A 22,187-nucleotide genomic window follows, 5' to 3' on the forward strand; every position below is an offset into this window, starting at 1 on the left:
GGACCGACAGTAGTCCTGAAAGCGATGTCACTGTGTGTATGCAGGAAACAACTTGAGCATCTGAATTACTTTCTTTGAGTCTAAGCAGCTTTTGCATCCAGAGCAAGTGTTACCTCAACCCAGATTGTACTGACCTGCCACAGCTTCTGGTTTGACCGCTTAACAGTTCACAGGGCTGCAGTGCCTCCACATGCAGTGCTTTTACTGAGGAACATTAGACTGTAGGTGGCTGTGGTACTGCAGTTCACAATCTAGTGAGCATCACTGAAGGCGTTGTCTCCATACTGCTTTCATTCTTCTGGAAAGACAGCAAACCACTAGATTGGTTGTAATAGTGAAAAGCATTGCAGGGTTTCTTGACACGCCTTGCCGATGTCCAAAGGATTTGAGCGGAATAAAAACCAAATTTGTCCCTCCAGAACAGGTCAAAAATGCTGAATAACTAGAAAAAAGGTTTCAGGCTGTCAGGTTCACTACATGTTTGAAAATTATCTACACCTCCCTAATCTGTGTCAGTTTTATTTTTCATCAGAATCTAGCTTCAGACATAATTTTTAAAAGTATGCCTCTTGCTACTGGCAGTTTGCTAAATTGTCAAGATTCCCAAATTAATAACGAATACAGTTAGATATCTTCATTAGTACAGTGCCAGAAAATCTTTTGCAGTGCTTTCTATATGCAGAGCCCTCTGCTAATGGTCTCATGTTTTCCTTTATGCTACAGACTCAGTAGTGACAGATGGAAGGATGGGAATAGTGTTTGGGACAGAACTATACCGCCACAGAAATCCTATATTGTGTCTTTAATTTTTTTATGTTAGTGTTAATATTTTATAATTATTATCAATATTTTTAAATTAAAATTACATATTATATAATATACACTATATAATTATATAGTAATATAATAGCTTATGTTTGTATTATAGATAAAGACATTATAATTGTATTTATTATTAATCTTTTAAATTAAAATTTTTATATTCATAATGATTATTAATATTTTAATTGGTTTTTAAATGTTTTTAATTTTTATGTTAGGATTTTATACTCGGTACAAATTTTTCAACTTCATTAATTTATATCTGTTATTTTGGGACTAATACAGTTAGCATGGGGTATGTGTAATAACATGACTTGAACAGCACATGGTTAATTGAACCATGTCTGTTATTTTGAAGTTTAAAATTAGTTAGCCTGCATGTTTGCTTAATATAGAGAATATTTTAACTTTCCAATAAGGTGACCAATGCCCTTATTTGACAGATAAAGGTATTTTATTTTATTTATTTCCCTCAGGGGGAGAGAGTAAAGTTAGTGTTTATTCCACAAGCACATTAGAGAAATGAGTATTTAATTATGACTTTGGTTCTGTGTTTTTAGGCGCTCCTTTGAATTTTTAGACCTGTTATTACAAGAGTGGCAAACACATTCACTGGAAAGGTATGGGCTAGTATGCTTTTTCCCCTAAAATAAACTGCTAATGTAATTTAAGACAGAAATATTGTCGTTGAATCCTTTAATTGGATTATGTTGTTCAGTGTTGGCCAGCCTTTCTGGCATAGACAGCCTTTCTAGCACAGCAGGTCATGCAGCTCATTCAGGTGCCAGGGGGAAGGAGAGCTGTATGTTCCAGCCTTGGCTTCCTGTGGCCTCCTCTCCTTACCCTCTGCCTCTCCTATCCTGCATGTGAGCAATGCATATACAGGTAAGCAACTGTCTTTTCTCCTGGCAGGGGGAGGTCTGTGTTTGCTCTGAAAGAGGGCAAGTGGGCTTAGGCTGGACGACTTCTTGTGCTAATGAGTGAGGGCACATTGTGGCTTCTCCAGATAGATAGGAAAACTGTACGTTCATCAGTTCTGCAGGTTGGTCACTGTAAACACAGGGTAGGAGCAAAGAGAATAAAAGGCATCCAGAACTGGCTCTGAAGAATTCATCCAGCTCCTTCCAGTCACATTGCTGCTTCCCCAGGGTGCTCCTGAGAAGGGGAGTAATAGGGAAATAATTTATGCCAAAGTGTCTAAAAAAAACCCATAAAACCCCCTACCTCTCCCCCAACCCCCAAATAACAATCCTCCCACCCAAAACTTACCTTGAATTAAAACTTGTTTATCTTCACAAGTTTGTGTTCTGATGGGTATTTTGCTGTTCATTGAACTTGTATTCAGGTTTAGAACTCATATGCCAAAAGCTTGCAGAGCTGAAAGAAAACTTACAGTCTTAATTTTTCCCCTTTTCCTACTATTGATATAACAGTGGAAATAGGTTTTCCATTTCAGGATGGCAGATGTCTTATAAAAGGTATTTTTAAATAACTTTTTAAGTGTGATAGGTGGGTGAATGTCAGAAGTAGATTAAAATCCTTTTAGATTGAAGGAGTAAGCTGACCTAAACCTTTACAGAAGGTACAGTTATGTCATCAGTGTGCTTAAGTGTTTGTTTACTGCATATTTTGGAAAGAACTAGCATTGCAGCTGTTTTTTACTTGGTGAAATGTTAATTAAAGTGTGAAGCTACTGCTTAGAATTTGGAGTAGCAAAATAGCATGAAGAATGTCTTTCTTATAGGCATGCAGCTGTCTTGGTTGAAACAATCAAGAAGGGTATTCATGATGCTGATGCAGAAGCAAGAGTGGAGGCAAGAAAGTGAGTTTTGATTAATTTTGCTCTGAAAAATTGCATGTGCTAAATGAGTGATAGAAGGCTCTAATCCAAGGTGAGCTGCTATCCATGGCTGAAGACGTTGCGAATAACTTTGTTTGAAAACTGATGTTTCTGTCCTGAATTGCTACCCAGTTTCTTTTGCAAAAGACATTCTCAAAGCTAAGTCAGTCAATGAAGTTGTGCAGCATTTGATGATTCCACTGAAAGAAGAGTTAGAAAGGTTGATATTGCTGCATAATCATTCTGCTCCCATTAATTAAATCTTTAAACAACTGCAGCACTTTGAGAAGGCCAGAAAACAATTCCTTTTGCTTCCCCACAACTGGTGAGTGAATGTGAGACATTCAGAGGATAGACTTAAGTTATTTTGAAAAGATTAATTCAGTCCATGCAGCTGACTTGATGAGCATTGCTGTGTGCTTTACATACTCTCAGTTCCTTTCACTCCCATCCGTGGTTCATTCTGTAATCTTTACTTCCTGACTCCACCCTTTAAAGAAAACACTGAGCATTTACATGTGGTTATTCTTTTTTTGCAGGGCTTATCTGGGTCTTAGAAATCACTTTCCTAGTGAAGCTGAGACTCTGTACAATTCTCTGGAGCCACCCTATCAAAGAAGCCTTCAGACCTACTTGAAGAATTCTGGCAGTATAGCATCTCTCCCTCAGTCAGACAGGTCATCCTCCAGCTCACAGGAGAGCCTCAAGTAAGGGTTACTTCACTGTTTCTGAGCCAAGAAACAAAACTTTTGTTTTGAGAAACAAATGCAGCAAATTATCCAGATTCCTGTTGAGTACAGAAAAGCTGCAGTTTTATTTTGTGACTTCTAATTTTTTTAATAAAAATTTCTTTTCTGGTGTTTTGTCATGTGACAGTGTTACCCCAGCAAAGTGCAAAGTACAGGCAGTCTTTAACTGGACATTAGGATGCTGTATTCATACATTCATTCCTTAACAGCTGCTTTAAACACCAAAATATCTTCAAGGTTCATATTGATGTCCGGCATTATGATGTGCTGAATAGGTCTAGGAAAGCTATAATGGTGTAATTCCTTTATCATCTCTTTTCACTGGCAAGCATGAAAAGAACATCAACAATGAGATTTGTTGGAGATTGGTTTGAGTTTTTTCCCTGTCTTCACAGTACTGAATATGTATTAGCAGTATTTCATAGCTCTGCCACTTACTACAGGGTGGGTCTGTGCTGCAGTCAGTGATGTATTAAAATGCACAGACAATCTTGAGCTGAATAAATTAAAGTTTTCTTAGGTACCAATAGTAAAAGAAATCTACTGGCTTTTTAGCAAAAATGTGAAGTAGTAGTAGTAGAAGTAGTGTGTGGTGATTTTTGCCTTTAAATGCTGGAAAGCTTCCTCAAAGTATTTCAACCTTTTAATATTTCAGATCTTCATTATCAAAATCAGAGAGCTTGTCTGCTCGCTTGTTACTTGAAGGCAAAGACGGCTTCTCACATATTGGAATTCGCCTTTTTTTTTTTTTCTGGCTAATGCCTTAAATACCAGAGGTTTACCTTATCTTTCCTATGATACTTGTAATTATAAAAAATTGTTTAAAGAATAATTGTCTGTGATGCAAGCAATTTTCAGCACTTCATTTTCCACAAATGTTTATTCAAAGATTAAATATTCTTGTTTAAATTAATCTGTGTTCCCCATCTGAAAATAAAAGTGCTGTTAATGAGTTACTGGTAATATATTGTTAAAAACTAAATTGCAGGGAAATTAGAATCTTAAAATACCCTTAAATCTTCAAATGTTGCTTCCCATGTTGCAAGATGTGTAAGTGCTACAGTACAGGAAGTGAGGGGTAAAATGAGAAATTAACAGAAGAGGTGATGATATTGGAATTTAATGACATTTGAATTGATTTATTACAAACTTTGCATTCAGATGGATGTTTGTTACCCAAAATTTTATTTCTGGCTTATAGTGTAGTGAATGCTGAATTCCCCCTTTATAGGCTAAATTAGGAAATATGGGTATGATTTCCTAGAATTCAGATCCTCTGTGATTTTTGACCTTCTGAACTTACATCTCATACAAGTCATTAATCCAGAATTGTTTTAGAGAAGATGGAGGAATGAGAGAGAAATGTAGTGACTTCTGCCTACCTGTATGAAACTGTTTACATAAAATGTCAATTGCAATAGATTGTGGCAGTTGCCTGGGACTTCTGCTTGGAGCAAGTTGTAAGGTCAGGAGCTCTACTTCAGCCTCCTTACCTTACTTGAGGCAAAGTACCTTCAAAACACTAGTTAGTCATGTCAGAAGAGCAGGTTTATTCAGAGTAAGCTGCAAACACATATTCTTCTGTGAGGATTTAGGTTATGGTGCTGACCTTTATATTACTGCTGAGCACCTGAGTTAATAACTGGGATAAATCCACAGAATGAGGCATCTCTTTTGGGTTTAAAATTAATCTCTTCTAGGTTTAAAATTAAAGGAATTATTTTTACTAAAGCTGAGACACTGACTCAGCTTGAAATTTGACTGCTGATGAAATACTCAACTATTTCATCAAATACAAACTTTCCCCATCAGATATTTAACCAATGAATATTATCCAATGAATACGCTATTATGTTTTCTTCTACGAGTCCTTTTCATTTCCCTGGTCTCTCCAGCTGCATTTTACCCTTCCAAACAGGCCAAAGGATGGGCTCACAATTAAACTTGACTAGACTGGAAGATTGTGCTTCAGTGACTACTTGTTTTTGCAGTGGGAACAAAATGAAGACAAAACATAGAGGAAAACACATGGGATTTTTCTCCTTTTATAAGTTATGGGAGCCTCTACATTCCAACAGGGGAAATGGAGTCTAGCTGCTTGGAAGCATCAGCATTTCCTTTTTTAATTTATAACTTGATTCTTGAGACACCTGGGACTGGAGGAGGCTTATGAGTTGGACACCAGTTTTTCTTGTTACTGCAGACACCACTTCACATGTCTTTCACAAATAAAGCTTTTTGGGTAGCTCCCACTGTTCTTATTTGATGGCTGATGTGTAATATCAGCCCTGTGGTTAAAACCTTGTACTGACCACCTTAAATGTTTCTCTGACCTAGTCTGGAATGCCTGAACTTTGTTAGCAAAGTGTACCTGTCAGTAGCTGGAGGATTAGTGCTTTGTGATAAGGATGTAGTTTTATAAAATATAAGGGAAAAGATAATTCTGATTTTCTTATCATTTTCTGTTTCAAGTATTTATCTAAAAAATATGCTGAGAAAGTTGAAGGGGAGAACAGAACAGAAATATTTTTGTTTTTCTCTCTCTTATTTTTTACTCTTGCATCTGATATATGAGACTTACTGGATTTATTGACTTTTTTCAGCCGGCCTCTGTCATCTAAATGGTCTGCAGCCAGCCCAGCAAGTCTTGCAGGCAGAGGTAGGGTGGTGGTAATTTTGTGCAGTGCATAGTTCTTCATGTTCTTTGAATTAAAAGTTCTATAATGCAGCTTAAAAATTGACTATCAGCATTTACCCTGTTTCCAAGATAAATATGGTATGGTGTCACTACAAACTGTACCTGGAGCTCAGATTGCCTCACACTTACTTCACATTTTATGTAGTTTCAGTTGTTTCAATTGTAAGACATAACTTACTATGAATTTTGAATTAATTGATCCTCTGTCCTGGAGTTTTGTTATGGAACAGTCATTCTCAAAGAAACAAAATACTATTCTTTGGTCTGTTCATGGTTAGGCTTATGGCAATTAGAAATTAAAGACTCACTTCTCTTTCATCTGTTCCCATATTGCTCTTGCTCTTTCTAAATAAATAAATAAAGAACAGCAGCCAAATGGCATATTTGTAATTCAAAGAGTTTAATTATGTGTTTAGTTTTTGGAATTTAATAACTTCAGTGTCTTTTCCCATAATGTCTTAGTAACTCTTTAAGAGTAAATCGTTGAGCAGCTTTTTGCAAATGGAATGTAATGAAGAATGGATACTGAAACTGATAAGGGGAGTCAAGTTTAGAAGACCTAAAACAGTGGTTAAATTAAGTGAATAGTTAAAATTCAGTAAATAATAGGAAGTGAATATGAAAATACTAAAGATTATACTCTTTAAAACATTTCAGAATATGCATTCAGCTTACCTTAGCTGAAGTGTGGGAATATTTTTCTTCCTTCAGTGTCTCAAGGAAGGATGTGAATTTTTACATTTGTGAATCATTCAATAACGTAATAAATCACACAAAGGTTGAGAATTATGTCATTTGTGCTAGGGTGGGAGCAGACAGTTTGCATTAAATAATGCTAAGATTTCATGCTGAATGAAGATAAATACTACTGACACACCAGCTGTTTCTATATGCAATTCATGGCAAGACCAGGTCTAGTTTGCTTTTTAATCTCAGTAACTTTTGGTTTAATACTAGTTTAACCTTTTTTACAGTGTTTTTCATGCTTTCATAAAAGCACAATGTGGTAGTAGATGATGTTACCCTCTTAATTGTCATTAATTTTATTCAATATCAACTCCTTGTTTGGTTCCCCCCCCCCCCCTTTTCTGGTAGTTCCAGGCAGCAGCAAGGGCGTCCCAAGCCCGGGCACCCTGCAGAGGTCTCGCAGTGACATCGACGTGAACGCTGCGGCGGGCGCCAAGGCGCGCCATGCTGCTGGGCAGACAGCTGGAGCCGGGCGCCTCTCAGCAGCCGGGCTGCCCCCGGGCTCCTACGCCTCCCTAGGTAAGGGGAGCACCTCTGCTGTGCTGCTCTCAGAGGTCTTTGGGATTTTCTTGATCAAAAAGTTACAGTGCAATACTCCTGTGTTTGAAAAGCAGTCATCGTTGTTAGGAGCACTGGAGTGTGGCAAAAGAGCAGGTGTTCTGATGTAAGTCGCAAACTTTCCTACGTGCTTTATTGTGCTGGAAGAATGCCAATGCAAAGAGTGTGTCCATACTATGCTCTCTGAATGTCTTCATCTAGAATTAGGTGTTGGAAGGAGTGGTACCTTTACTTAACAGCACATGGTGATCGTGCCTTTTTTTGTTCATAAAAGTAACAAGGAAATGAGTGTGAGAGCCCTTGTTTTTCCATTTTTCTCAGGTCTTCAGGTATTCTAAAGAATGCTAAAGAGATAGCTTCTTCATGAAATAGAGGAGTGTTTTACACAATAACTTACTACATTGAGTTCATAATTTCTTCCTAAGGGCATTGATGGAACCATGTGTATGCTTTACCTAGCTGACAGTCTCCATTGGTATTTGCTATTAGACCTAGGAAGTGCTACAAGTGGTAACAGTGCAGAAAAGTATTTGATAATTGTAATGGGGGTGGTGTAGATGCTAGAACATCCACTAAGTGGCAATGGTAAAGGACTATGAACATATTTTTGTTCTAAATTTTTAGCTTATTGGTGCTATAGGGATAACAGTAGGGAAAGAGAGGTTCAGTGTTCACAAAACTGTTTTTTTCTTAGCTTCTTGGTGTGGCCCCCTAGACCACCAAGGAAAGACATGTTAGTATGGCCATAGGTGATCACAAGAGGCAAAGAAACTGTATAGTTCTGATTTGCATTGTGTTTGGGCAGGTGTTAACATACGTGTAGGCTGTGGTTTGCAAAGGTTTTAGTTGTGCTTTTTAAGATCAGAACTTAAATAAAAAGCTACCTAAAATTAGTTGATTCTTTTTGTCATCAGGGTCCGCTTGAAGTGCTGTGAAACGGCATTGATTTTAGTGTTTATTTAAAGAGTGAGCAATCCTGAACTAAAAGGAATACTTGGTACTTGGAATAGCAGTTTTGGATGTGGGCTCCCTCTGGTGCCCACAGAGGGGGCAGCAGAACCTCCTGGGTCGCAGGTGGACACCGACATGAGGCTGCTTGGTGGAGGGGATACACTGGTGGTTCCTCAGGGAAATGATGGATGCCCCATCCCTGACAGTGTTCAACACTAGGCTTGGAGCAACCACTTCAGTGCAAGGTGTTCCTGTCCACAGTAAGGAACTCAAACCGCTTTATAATTCTGGAACTATCAGTTCCTCCTCACTTAGTGCCTAAAAGCCTGAAATATGCGTAATGATTATTTTCCAAGATCAGAGTATTGCCTGTGGAGTGTTTTGATGTGCAATAAAACATATTTTGAACCTCAGACAAAGCTGGCATTCAAAGTAAAAGTGATGCAGAGCATGATGACAGAGGGAAAAGTCAAATGGAAAACAAAGAGAGAGATCCTGCTCTGTTCATGTCTTCTTTGTGCTGCTCAAATGAAGGGACTATATTGTCTTAAGACTTTCACAGAAAATTATCTCTTGATTGGACTATTGGTTTGCTTTTACAACTTTTAAAGCAATATCTGATTCATGCCAGGAATTTTGGAAGCAAGGGTTGAGAAGGGCACAGAGGTTTCCAGTGAAGTAAACAGTGGTGGATTTATCAGGAAAGTAAAAGAAATAGTTTATTCTCTTTGTAATTTATTGATTGGATGAGTGAGAACTGGGGGAGAGGAATAGTAAGCAATAAATCCAGGTCCTATTCGTTTGAAGGATTTGAGTTGCTGGAAAGCTCTACCTTGCTAGCAAATGCAATCACTTGTGGAGAACAGTGTGATGTCATTTGAAATGGCAAAATAACGTAATACTGGCAAAGTACAGTGAAAGTTAAATCCTAGTGCAGACAGTGAAAGGTCAGTGGTAGTCAAGGAGACCAAGGTTTGTTTGCAGTCACATAAAAGCTGTACTGCTTGACTGATCTTGGCTCAATATCCTGACAGGTTTTTGACTGTGGTAAGGGAATTTGAAGGATACATACCATGTAGACAGTGTGACTGTTGTTTGTTGTGGTTTAGCTTCAAAATATTGTTTACTCTTAGTTTTCGAAAGGTAACCTTTAAATTAATGGAGTGCAAATCCAAGCAAGTGCCATGTTTCAGATAATGGGCTAATTTGTAAAGTTCTTTCTTCTGTCCATTTTAAGGGATTTATTTATAGTAGCCCAAATACGGAAAGTTAAATGACAGAACTATCAAGCCAATGCTGACCATGATCTGAAAAGGCCCAGGCAGTGTTACTTTATTTCTGTAATGCTTTCCACTTCCTTTAGGTGTTGCTGTCAATACCAAAATAAATGATATTGTGTCCTAGAGCTTGAATTTATTTTCAGCCTGGCTTGCAGAGAAACATCCACCTTTTGCTTACACAGCTACCAATTTTAAAGCCTCAGAAGGCCAGAAGCTTATAAGCATAGTAATCCATAGGCGTGTTCACCCATCTCTTCCTTTTTCATTATTAATACAAGAACTCTTGCTTATTTATGATTTATTAAAAGACTATGCTAGAAGCAGGAGGATACTCTCTAGTTATTTTAAATGTTGACTATCTTTGACATCCTTAAGTATTAATGTCCTTGTTGAGGAGGCCTGAGCTGTAATTATACATGTCTTGTGCTAAATATTTTAATTTTGATTGTTACTGTCAGAACATTTATGCCCTACCTTCCAGCTGAACTGGAAAATATTTAATACTTTTAAAACAGAGTGAAACTTTCTCTCATTTGTCCTCTGTCTTAATTGTGCAGTCTTTTCCCGTCCTGTCCCTTACCCCAGGTGGGGCTTCATGCTCAGAAGCAAATTTCATAAAAAATATAAATATGTGGTTCTGTAATGATATAAATATGTACTGATGCTTCAGTAACTGTTTACACCAAGAATGAAACCATTTATAAATGTTTTAGTGTAAAGATTTTCTCAAATTTGGGAAATACAGAATCAATATCACTGTGCAGGGTACTTGTACTCTATTTTGTAATTTTGTACCTTACACTGGGCAAAACCAACTTTGCTTAAGGTAGCTTATACATGCATTAATTAGATAAACATGTCTGCTGTATTTAATATTAATGTATTTTCCTCAATTAATGTTTTATGACTCTGCTGTGAACACCTTTATTCTAACACACTAAGTTTTCCATGTTTCTTTGCCTGCTTTTTCAACAAAGAGGATACTTCTGACAAGATGGATGGTAAGAAATTATTTAGTCTGTCCTCTAATTCTATTAAATATCTAATAAAGTGTCTTTTATGTAAAAGTATTGATGTTTAATATAATTGTCTGTTCATTAACAAATTACTATGCTGTTTCCATTAACTCCTGTGTAATCTTGATGTCTTATGTGTTATTGCTGTCAATTTCGTGAATGTTTGATCTGTGACATTACCCCTCTTTTTTAAAAGAAGCTCTGTTAATTACAGAGCAGTTTTTTAATGGTTACATGCTGATTTTAACTAGTTAAATACATGCTTTTGAAATTAATCTAATTCCAGCTGATTCCATAGTTTTACATGTGAAGTCAATTTTTTTGACTTAGCAGAACAGCAGTGGGAGAGCAGAACATGCTTTTCCACTTAAGTATGAAATAAAGCAAAAACCAAAAAAGTCTCCTCTGTCAAAATCTAGGCTTCCTACATAGTTTTAAGTGCCTGTAAATTCTGTAGTAAAATGTAATTCTATTAAAGAATCATTTGTGAAGAAGACCTACTTGTTAAAATAGCTTATCAAGTATCCCACCTAAGTTTTAGCACTTGCTTTTTCTTAATTCACTCTGTTACAAACACATAGATGGACTGCAAAACAGTTGAGCATCAAGCTTCTTATAGCAATTGTCTGTTTCAGGTGTGTGCAAATAATGCTTCTCATATAATAAAGTGACAGCCCCAGCCTGCTGCTTGGTGATTGTAGTTCTAATTTATTGCTTGGGAGGACTTAACAAGCCCTTAATAAGTTTGCTGCTTGCTTAATATTTTGTGTGATGTATTTATTAACTGTGCATGTTTGGAAGAATTAGTAGCTTATTGGAAGCAATTGTATCTCATAGAAATTAAGAGTATGAAAGTAGATCTCTAAACCAGAATCCTGGATAATTTCTAAACAGATGCTTCTTGAAAGAATTGGAGCTGGTTTTGAGCACTGAAGATATCAAGACTAGTTTAATAAAATGAGGAGCATTTTTACAGGAAAGTGGAATCTCTATTGCTTATTTCCACATTACATTTACTTAGGCTACATATAGTAGGCTTTATTTATAGCTGTTTGTTTATAGCTGTTATTTATAGCAAATCATTAGCTTTGGACATTGTCACCAGAAATAAATCTTCTTAGGGCCATGTAGGCTTTTTCTTTTGTTCTGTCCAGAAGTCACAACTAATGATATGTTGCACATTTTAGTTTAAAACAGCAAGGGAAGCGCTTTACAATTGATCAGAGTTAATAGGTTGGGGTTTTGTTCTAGAAGCTATCTCTAGATATGATCTGCAAGATGGAATGAAAACAGCTCAGCTGTCCAGCTGTAGTTGTATGATACAGCTATTGTGATCTAACCATCACCAGGAGTAGCTAATACTTTTTCCTGTGCCCACTAACCTTGTCCACGTATTTTATATCTCTTCTTTTGCTAGCACCTTGTGATATTCCATTATTGATGACTGTAGGTGAACAAACTCCATGAAACTGATTTCATAAAAGTGACTAATACTCTGTTATTTAGCTTTTGGAGCTGCCAGTGAACTTTTAGCCATGCAGACCAGGTGGTAGCACAAGGCTGAGAGGAACGAGAAACAGAACCACCCCTTTTAAGAGCTTTTAGGAATCTCTTAGGCAGTCTTAGTTGTTGCATAGGGTCTGCCTTCCAGGATCCATCTCTCCAAGACTGTTGGATTTGGAGAGGTAGCTCAGGGTTTGAGGGGTTTGGTTTTTTGTTTGGTTTTGAGTTTTTGCAAACTGGCAAATTTTATCTTGGTACTTAGAGGCACTCCTACCTACATATTACTGTAACTGATTTTTGTGAAGAAGAAGCCTTGAAATATACACTGAACTATTTTTTTAGAGGGAGTTTTTAAAAATAGCTCTGTGAAGATACTGTAACATGAGGAAAGTTTCCCAGCAAATCTGACTGAGTTCAGGCTAGCCAAAGACACACAATGATTTCATCATTGTCATTCTCTTGCAAGGCAAAAATGATAGAGAGTGAAAATAAAGATGGAAGTATCCTTTGATTTTTTTTTTTTAGGAGCATGTCACATTTTTATCATTACTAGTATGCATTTTATTGTGTAATAAGATCTGTTTCAGAGGAACTTGGAGGAAGGACTGCTGATGAGGCAGGGTCCCATCAGTTCCTAGGTACTGATGGGAGAAAGGCTTGTCTGACTCTCACATTATCAAAAATCAAGCCTTGTTAAGCTCAGCATACTTGTCCAAGTGTGATCTGATTTCAGCAAGCTCATATTCCTTCCATGTCTCTGAGCAAGACTTGATCTTGTGCATGTGTATCTTCAGAGTAATCACAGGCTTAATTCAGAGAAATCCTTCTTGCTGGCAGTTCCTGTCAAATTATCACTGTCCAGTGTGGGAAACACTGTCTCTGTGTTTTTCTCTGAGGTTATGTATAACAGTATGTTTCATATTTTCAGAAGAGCTTGCTTTACAGTATTTTTAATGTCTGTTTTGATCTGTATATGTAGTTTTTTGACTGATCTCACAGATGTAATTTTCTTCTATTGAACTTTTTGTGGTTTGAAAGGCAGTGATGTGCATTTTGCTCTTGTAAATTGCTCTCAGTATAGTATGGATATTTTCTTGATTATTTTACTTCAGTTCAGTTATGGAATTGCAACATAAAAGCTTTAGCTCTCTTGACTTGATAAAAATTGTCAAGATTCCCAAGATTAATCTCAAAAAGAAATTTCAAAGACATAATATTGTTTGGAATATCATGTATTTTATTATTTTTTCTGTTTAGGAACAGCTTCTGAAGATGGTAAGAAACTATTTCGTTAGACTAGCTAATATTTTCAGCTTCGTATTTTCATTGATACAAATGGAGCTTTAAAAATAGAACTTGGTGTTTCTCGGGCGTTGTGGAGGTTCATAACAGATATGGGCTTATGGGCTAACAGCTTATGCATCTAATACTTGGTTATTATATACTATTTTTAAAATTCTTTTGCTTTTATTTTAATTCTCAATTACTCATCTGCAGTCTTAAATACCATTGCTTAACATTTCTACTGTGAAAATACAGGGGCTTTATAATTTTGCGTTCATTTTTTAAAGCAAATCTTGTCACAGACTATTTCATCAAGTATGTTCATGCTCTGGGAAGCAGGTGCTACTATTACTCATCTCTGTGAGACTTGGAAGCTAATTTTCTATCTGTTATTAGCATTTAAACCTGCCATTAGTGAATTGATGTAGAGACTCCAAATGAGTTAACAGTTCATTTAACTCACAGACACAAACTGGTTTATTTTACATTGATAAAACTGAAACAGGTTCCAGGTGATACTTTAACATAGTATTGAAATAGTGGCACTCTGTATTCCTAGGTTTTGGGCCAAATTCTGAATGCAGTTACATGTCTTGCAGTCTCACAGCTCTCAATTGCCATTGCACGGGGATAACTAGTAGAGTTTGGACTAGTTAATCTAACCGTTCTTGCTAAGCCTATTGTTTTAGTGAATAACCTCCTTTATCCTGATTCTCTTCTTATAGACTCTCATCTGTGACTATTCCCTCTACTTGGATGAATAACATTAACTTGGTTGATGTCCAAATTTTGCTGTGGAAAGCCTAAAGAGGCTAGAATTAAATAACAGTCTATGTACTTAATTCTTTTAGATCAAATATTGACTCAGCATGTCTACGAAATATTTTAATCGTGCTGTGTTTAAAAGTGTTGAGCTTGTTGAGCTAGATCTACCCTGTACAGACTTTTTGGGGTTTGTTCTTGCAGCTTAGAAGAATTATGGTTAGCATGAGTTTGGTTTTGATTTCATTTTGCTGCTGTTTTAAGAGGTTGGCTTGGGAAATGTAGTATACAACACCACTATTTTCTTTTATGAATGATCTTTCAGATAGCTATAATTCAGACAACTGGTATCTTCCTTTCTTCTGTAATTTCTTTGTATATGCTGGATGTTACAAGGAGCATGACTAGCAATGCAGTAGGGTTTGACCAAGCCCAAGAGAATTTGCCATTTGGCATGCTAGGGAAAAGTGAATCTTATTTTATTTGTAGATACTTAGTTTAATTTGTCTCTTGCTTGGCCTTTCTGTCTAGTGGGGAAAGTAGGATTTCTTGATATCATGTTGTCATGAGAAGTACTTGAATGTATTTAGTGTCTGCAAAATGCTCTAGAAGGTTTGGGAAATCCTGTAGAAGTCTGTATGACTGGGGCCAGGAAAACAGTAGAATCTTCAGTAATAAAAAAGCTACTACTTAGATTTCTAAAAAGAGGAGTGAAGTTAGGAAGAAAGCTCATAATCTGTAGTTTTATGACAGCAAAAGTAGAATTAGAAGCTCAAGTAATCATGAGAAGACTGTACCTGATACAGCAACGTTTGCATTGCATTGTATTGAGTAAACGTCCCCTTTTTTAATGTGCTCAACACATATATGTTGGAAGGAAGAACTAGCTAGCCAGTCCATGGTGTTGAAGGTGTAATGTGCAAATTGTTTGATGAAACATGTAGCATTAGAGGAGCAATATCTTGCTTCCTCAGCTATTAAATTCATCAAGGTGTTCAAATTTCTACTAATTATCCCAAGCAAATTGTCACCAGTTGAGTTACATTGCGCTTCTTTTATATGCAGAAACTTTAGAAAATATTAGTAAATACTACTGATGCTCTGCTTTGTGCATGACTGTGAAAAACTGATTTAATGCCCTTTCTCTTTTGTAGGTCGTATACGATCAAAGCTCTCCACTCCTTCTGTTGGTATTGGAAATTCTAAAACAGATTCCAGAGGACGGAGTAGAACCAAAGTGGTGTCACAATCTCAGCGTATGTATTTTCTGTTTATCAGTTATACTTGATAAAGAGGCCAAATTCTTAAGCATATATTCATTGACCAATGGCTACAGTCAAAGTTAATTTAAAAAAAAAAAGCTACATACTGAGTTGTTGTTCTGTGCCTTAGGTTCATCATCGCCAGACCAAAATGAAGGTATTTTTTTCAGTGTTTTGGGTCAGTGGTATTTGCATGCTTTTCTGATTCATGTTGTTTTTCTCTGGACAAAATACTATGTTAGGTCTTAGTTTGCCAATTAAATTAGATAGTGTAGCCGGAAGTGAAATCTATCTTTAAATTCTGTCTTCAATTATAACTTCTCAACATTCTTTTCCCCCCTTTTCTGACTTCCCCAACATGAAAGGCCATAAACATGGACTAGTAATAGAGAAGAATGGGTAGGCTGAATGGTGTCCTCATTGTTACCTGAGAGACCTAATTTTCCATTTTTAAAATAGTCTTATTTTAGCTAGAAATCCCCATTTTCTTTAGGCTAAGCACTGCTGTAGCTCTTGGGTACAAACTCCTTTTTTTGTATTACAGCTCTTGCCTTTACTTAACTCTTTGAAGGAAAAATACTAACCCCTCACGTTACAATCAGTTACTGAGCTTGTGTTGAGTCAAAGGGTTAAAACAAGCAATTTAATATGTGTCAGCTAATTTTCTGTGTGTGTTTAGTAACCACCGCAGATGTAGCTGAGCACTTGGTCATTAATTAAAAAGACCTGATTACCTCACACTCTTGGCTCTGGCTGACCTACAGCAATTCGTCCACACATCTGATGTCTCCAACAGACATTTTCTGACTAAGCTCTGTAGCATTTTCAGATTCTTATCTTTGTCTGATTAAGTGAAATGCAACTAAATTAATGAAAAGAAGACAGATGCACAATAAAATTAAAATTAACTTCCCACTTGTATAAATTGTCAAATCAGTAAATTTTGCCAGGTTTAAAATTTTCAATAGTTATTTTGCTATCATTAACCATACCCACTTTCTTTACTAAAACCCTTTAATAATTTGTTTAATGACAGAAGCATTTATCTTCATAGCAATGACTGCATCTGTTGTAAATAGAATGATTATACAAGTTAAAAAAGCAGGTAGTAACTGTTTTTCTCCTGTTAGAGTACTTGCCATAATTTAATTTCCCAACAAGTACAGTTGAATCAAACCTGATCTAGTGTATGCAGGTTTTCTGAAATAACACTTTCAAACAATGTGATCAGATAAATGTAGCATACTAAAAATTCAGTGGAGTTACTACTAAAATTCCACTACTACTACTAAAATTCAGTAGAAGAAGTTTCCTTAAGGGCTTTGACAATACTCTAGTCCCAGAAATGTTGGTGAAATGAGAGCCTTCAAATGAGTCGTTGGGACAAAAGTTCTGCAAAACTTGTTTTACAGATTGCAACACTGTACATAAACAAAGAATATGTGAATAATTTAAGAGGGAAGGAAGGTAAAATTCCTTCTAATCCCTTTTTCCCTTCTATGAAAAGCTATAAGCAGTGTCTGTAACAATTTTTTCATTAGTATTAGGGAAGTTTGGAATTAAGCTTTTTGAAAATACTTTTGCATTTTGAATGGATTTGGTAAATTTGTTAAAAAGATGTTTGATAAATGTCTGGGGAGGGGGATAAATTTAGGTAGCAATATAATACTTTAGTGATGATCACTGTCATATAACATTAAATAAATGTATATCCAGAGAAGCAGAATTAGGCCTTTCCAGTTTTTCTACTAATAATGACAGGGTTGGTTTATTAAATTCATTTTTACACAATATTAATGTCTAAAGAGATAAATTGAGATAACTAGATCTGACTATATGTGATGATGTGTGAAAATTAAATGCATGAATGCATCTTTACAGCCTTTTATTACTACTTCTGTTCAGAAATGATTGCTTCAAATAGTTCATTATAACCTGTCAGTGGGGGAGAACAAGAATTCTGAGATGTTTTAAGGAAGATAAACAGGGCAAATACAAATGGACAGGCAAAGGAGAATTCTCAGGCACTGTATGCCAGCTATTTGGGTGATGCTTCTTTATGTGACTGAAAATTTTCACAGCATTGTGTGAAGCGTGATGCTTAATGTTTCCATACAGGGGATTGTTTTAGTTCCCCAGCTTATATAATGAGAGAATAGCTGCATACTAGATTTAAGCTTTTTTTTTTTTTTTAAAACCACTCTAGCACAGATGCTTTTGTTAATTTTTGGGTTGCAGCTATCTTTTGTTCAAAAATCATTTTATGAAAGACTTGCAAATTTGAATGCTTTTACAAAAAAAAACATTTTTTAGGGTTTTAAAAGCCCTTTATTCTTCTATTTTTAAATTAGCATAAAGTAAATGCCTCATTATTTTATTCTTACCTATGGAAAAAAATGGTTACATTTTTTTCCTCTTCTTTCCAGTTTGGTTGTCGGGTAATTTAACAGGGTCTGCTAAAATTGTGTTACAGCTGACATTCAGAGAATTTCTGAATGGAAACAAATTCTTCCTTTTGTACTCAAGATTACTTTAAAAGAGGAAAACAAAGAATTCTATGCAAGTCTTTTCAGTTATACCATTGTGAATTTGGTTTTTTTGTTTTGGTCATCCACCACACCTGCAGCTCAGTTCCTTTACTGTTGTGTCTCAAAAACAAAGTTTTGATCTCGTGTGTAATTTTTGTTCAGCTGTTGAACTTCTTGAGCCTTTTTGGCAATGTAATATTCTTTTCAAGTAATATCCAGGCTACAGTTTCATGCTTAATTGAAATTTAATTCTTCAGTGTTGAGTTGTTGATTAGAAAGCTGAAGAATTGTAATTTGCTTGTGCAGCTTTGCTTCATCTGCTTTGTACATAGCATCTGAGTTTAATTCTTCAATTGTGGAAGCTACTTAATAGCACTGCTTTAGCATAACCCCCTTGTGGCTTTTTTTCCTGTGTGAAATGACTAAAGCTTTCTTATTTCCATTTGCCATTCATTTTTTAATCTGCTCTGCTCCCTCCCTCTTCATGGATTATAAATCCCTACCCTAATCCTGCCTTTACACTTGTTCAGGATCACAGTCTGCTAACCCCATTGGTGGTAAGAGTCTACAGAATTTGTGTACACATCATTGTTTGATCACCTGTTTGACATACCTCATTTAAGGATCCTATTCAGCAGAAATTCTGGCTGGCTTTTTTCCATATGCTGCGCGTAAATTAATTGGGTGCGATCCTTATGTAGAAAGGAGAGATGGGAAGGGTTTGTCATTTTGGGGTAGTGCCTTAGTAATCTTTCTTTCATTGTTCAGCTCACCTAGATCTGCTGGTAGTGGTAATAGTGACAAGAGTGTGCCAGTGCTGCTGTTTTCAGGCTGTGTAGCTGCATTCAGTTAGTTTACACTGCAGTGGTACACTTTGCAGGTCTGACTATAGAAAGATTAAATAAAGTATTAGAACAAGTGGTTGCATTTCTTCTGGATATTCTGAGAAGAGTAAGTTTTTTTAGATTTGAGACCTATTGAAGAAAATAAGTCTGCACCACAGTGAAACCTTCAACAATATTTTTACTGTTTTAAAGAGTTACAAAACAGGAAGAAGGCATAGTAATATCAGGTCTAAGTTGAAATACCCTGATATGAAGAAACTGTCAAACCCTTAATTTTTGCACTTAACAGCAGTTTTATAGGCTTGTTTATTCTTCTGTTGCTATAGAAGTTGTGCTTGTTTTTTTTCAGGCTGCATAATACTTTATTTATCATTTCTGCTGAATAGGCCCATAGTCTGGAAAAAGGATTTTGCTAAATAATCATTTCAAGTTTGAATTCAAACAATGAATCTAAAAGTACATGCATGGTACATTTTTTAGATTTCTCTCTTCCACCCAGCATATGTTTTACTTTGTTTGGGATTTTGGTTTTGTTCCATATAGTCAAGCTTTAGTCAACTTGTATCTTTTTTTCCACATGTCTCATAAGAAGTAACCCATGAAATTCACTTGAAAAGTTGCATGTTGTCTGTAAATCTGATAGCATCACTGTGGTCATACAGTTACCTGATTGTATTTTAAAGATTAATGAAGGGTTCAAATTTGTATGTAATTAATCTTTGATTGAAATTCTCGTTTGCTTTTTATGTGGTCATATTTCTTGAATTGTACAGCTGGAAACAACATATTAATATCAGCTGGTGATATAAATTAGTTACAGCTAGGGAAAAATTAATTCTTTGCTAAAAACTTAGAACTTAAATGTTCTGTAACTGAAATATCAAAATTAAAGATAAGTGACCACCTTTTCTGGTAGTGATACTGTACCTGGAACATCTGTAGTACTTTGTACTATATGGTTTTAATTAACAGAAATTTAAGACACTTATATATATCCTAGTCAATTTTTTAGCTTGTTTAGAACTAATTGAAGATTTTCTGTAATTTGTGGGGTAACCTCCACAGAAATGTGCATGAGTAATCTGTCTTCTGTCATATTTTATTTAATGTCAGAATAGTCCTTGAAGACACCATGCATTTAAAAGCAAGGGAGAAGATTTCAAATATTAGGAAAATCACATTAATTAACTCTAACACTGGTTGCATTGGAAGAGCTGGGATAGTTATGAAATCCTAGTTCAAAATTTATCCCTTTAGCTTTCTAACAGGTTTGTTTGTTTGCTTTTCTTTTTTAATAGAAAATGTGGTTAGTGAGAGCACATAGCTTAAAAAAAAAGAACACATTCATTTTAGGGACCATGGAACTCTTGACAAAGTCCAGAAATAATAATTGTGGTTTCTCAAGCTCATGTAGTGCTAAATACCATGTCAAGTGCTTCCTTGCATCGATAATTTTAACTTCCTTGTATGCAGTACTGTAAGAACTCGGACCAAGGCATTCTATTTCATGTTTTTACCTTGTAAGTTTTTCCTGATCATTTCAGTCTGCCACCACCTTCCTACTAACTTCAGGTATTATTTTCTTTTTAACCACGGTTGTTTGTCCACTGTGGTGTTGCTAATATTTATTCATTCTACCTTCAGCTGGCAGTAGATCTGGGTCTCCTGGAAGAGTTTTGACAACAACCACACTTTCCACTATGAACACAGGAGTTCAGAGAGTGTTGGTGAATCCTGCAGCTGCACAAAAACGGAGCAAAATCCCACGAAGTCAGGGATGCAGTAGAGAAGCTAGTCCTTCTAGGTTGTCAGTAGGTAAGAGTCACCAAATAACTCTTGGTTTCTTTATAGCCATTCTTACTTTAAGTGCTGGATATCTACAGCTGCCGTTTAATTATAGGTGGATGAAAAAAATAGAATACATCCCAGAATGTGGCTGTTTTCTGAGACTAGTTTTCAATACACAAGACAGTTTTAAACTCAAGCTAAAATTTGAGGTTGTTCTTGTCAGAATGTTGTAGTTATTCTTTTCCTCACCTCCTTTCTTCCTTCTCTTTTTTTCACTTCACACCCAAAATGCCCATATCCTTTGAATGAAAGTGTAATATCATTTTGGAAATATGTTCTTTATTACTTCATGTCTTCCGTGTGTGTGTGTGCGCACATGTGTAAATGCTGTGATGCTAAAATGAAGGTTACATGTCTTCAGCCTCAGAATAATCCAATTACTCTTTATTGCAAACAATGTTATTGAAACACATCTGTTGATTTTAATGGTATTGATGCTTCTTCCTTTGTATTGTTGATTTTTATTTTAGCTGCATAATTTTATTTTCCTTCTTTATAAAGCTGTGGAGTTTTCCATTGGTGATACTGTTGATTAACTTCATCTTGAGCACAAATTCTGAATCATTACTCAATGTTGTTCATTTTTTCTCCATCCTTTCCAACGGGTCTTTCAACCATTCTGTGAAGAGTTAGTAAATTTCCATTTTAAGCTGTGCAAAAATATAATTTCATTGAGCTGACTACACTTAGACTAACCCAGCACAATCAAGAAAGTCTGTAAAAAAGGTTATGACTTAAAATGCGACATAATCATCAATGTCTTTTCTTAGAAACGCGTCTTTGATCTTACTGCGGAACAGAATTGCATTAAAACTGCAACTTTTCTTATGTCTTCTCCCTTTGTGCCGCTGTTTGCCTGCACCCTGAATCATACTAGCGCGAGGCAGCCGCATTCCTCGGCCTAGTGTGAGTCAGGGCTGCAGCAGGGAGGCCAGCCGTGAAAGTAGCAGGGACACGAGCCCTGTCCGCTCTTTCCCGCCCCTGGGTAAGTACTCGGAGCCTTGTCGTGCATGGCTGTCCCTGCCCCCCCTAACGAATCCGTGCCTCCTGCCTTTAGCTTCTAGCTGGCCACCGGCTTCTCCCTTCCTTTGGCTCTCCCCCACTTACCCCCATGGAGGACTGAGCAGTGTGTGAATGGACTGCACACAGGGAAAATACAGGCTTTGCTAGGCTCAGTTGGAAGTACCAAGTCTAGAAAGGTTTGTGATGCGCAGTGTCCAGATGCCCTTTTGAAAAGGTGCTCCTGGTTTTGGATATTTTTTTGAAATTGCATGTTTCTCTTTTCATAGCTTGGGTACTTGAGTGCAGGGTCAGCTGTTGCTCAAAATTTTCTACCTAGTCAATGAATTATTTTAGTGTATAAGGAGAAAATACACTTAATTATGTCCCTTCAGCTATAGTCAGCAGCTTATTCATCTAACACAAATTGCAAGGTTTTGCAAGATTATCAGTCCGTTTCTGAGATGTCAATGAGGCATATTAGTTTATTATTTC

At 36.4% G+C, this 22,187-nt stretch overlaps 1 protein-coding gene across 16 annotated transcripts in view; it reads left to right on the forward strand.

Moving 5' to 3' along the window:
* Positions 1-22,187, forward strand: part of CLASP2 (cytoplasmic linker associated protein 2) — a 145,882-nt gene that overhangs the window by 84,009 nt on the left and 39,686 nt on the right. For 8 of the 16 annotated variants that reach the window (XM_066556887.1, XM_066556919.1, XM_066556984.1 and 5 more), the window contains 12 exons: positions 1,383-1,442; positions 2,567-2,644; positions 3,202-3,369; positions 6,015-6,070; positions 7,205-7,375; positions 10,623-10,646; positions 13,422-13,439; positions 15,365-15,466; positions 15,603-15,629; positions 18,531-18,557; positions 20,490-20,660; positions 21,571-21,678. In XM_066556887.1, coding sequence (XP_066412984.1) covers positions 1,383-1,442; positions 2,567-2,644; positions 3,202-3,369; positions 6,015-6,070; positions 7,205-7,375; positions 10,623-10,646; positions 13,422-13,439; positions 15,365-15,466; positions 15,603-15,629; positions 18,531-18,557; positions 20,490-20,660; positions 21,571-21,678 — 1,010 coding nt within the window. The remainder of the gene's footprint in view (positions 1-1,382; positions 1,443-2,566; positions 2,645-3,201; positions 3,370-6,014; positions 6,071-7,204; positions 7,376-10,622; positions 10,647-13,421; positions 13,440-15,364; positions 15,467-15,602; positions 15,630-18,530; positions 18,558-20,489; positions 20,661-21,570; positions 21,679-22,187) is intronic. The other 8 variants (XM_066556895.1, XM_066556902.1, XM_066556961.1 and 5 more) reach the window with 3 other exon arrangements.

Source organism: Molothrus aeneus, chromosome 1, assembly GCF_037042795.1.
Source record: "Molothrus aeneus isolate 106 chromosome 1, BPBGC_Maene_1.0, whole genome shotgun sequence".
NCBI lineage: Eukaryota > Metazoa > Chordata > Aves > Passeriformes > Icteridae > Molothrus > Molothrus aeneus.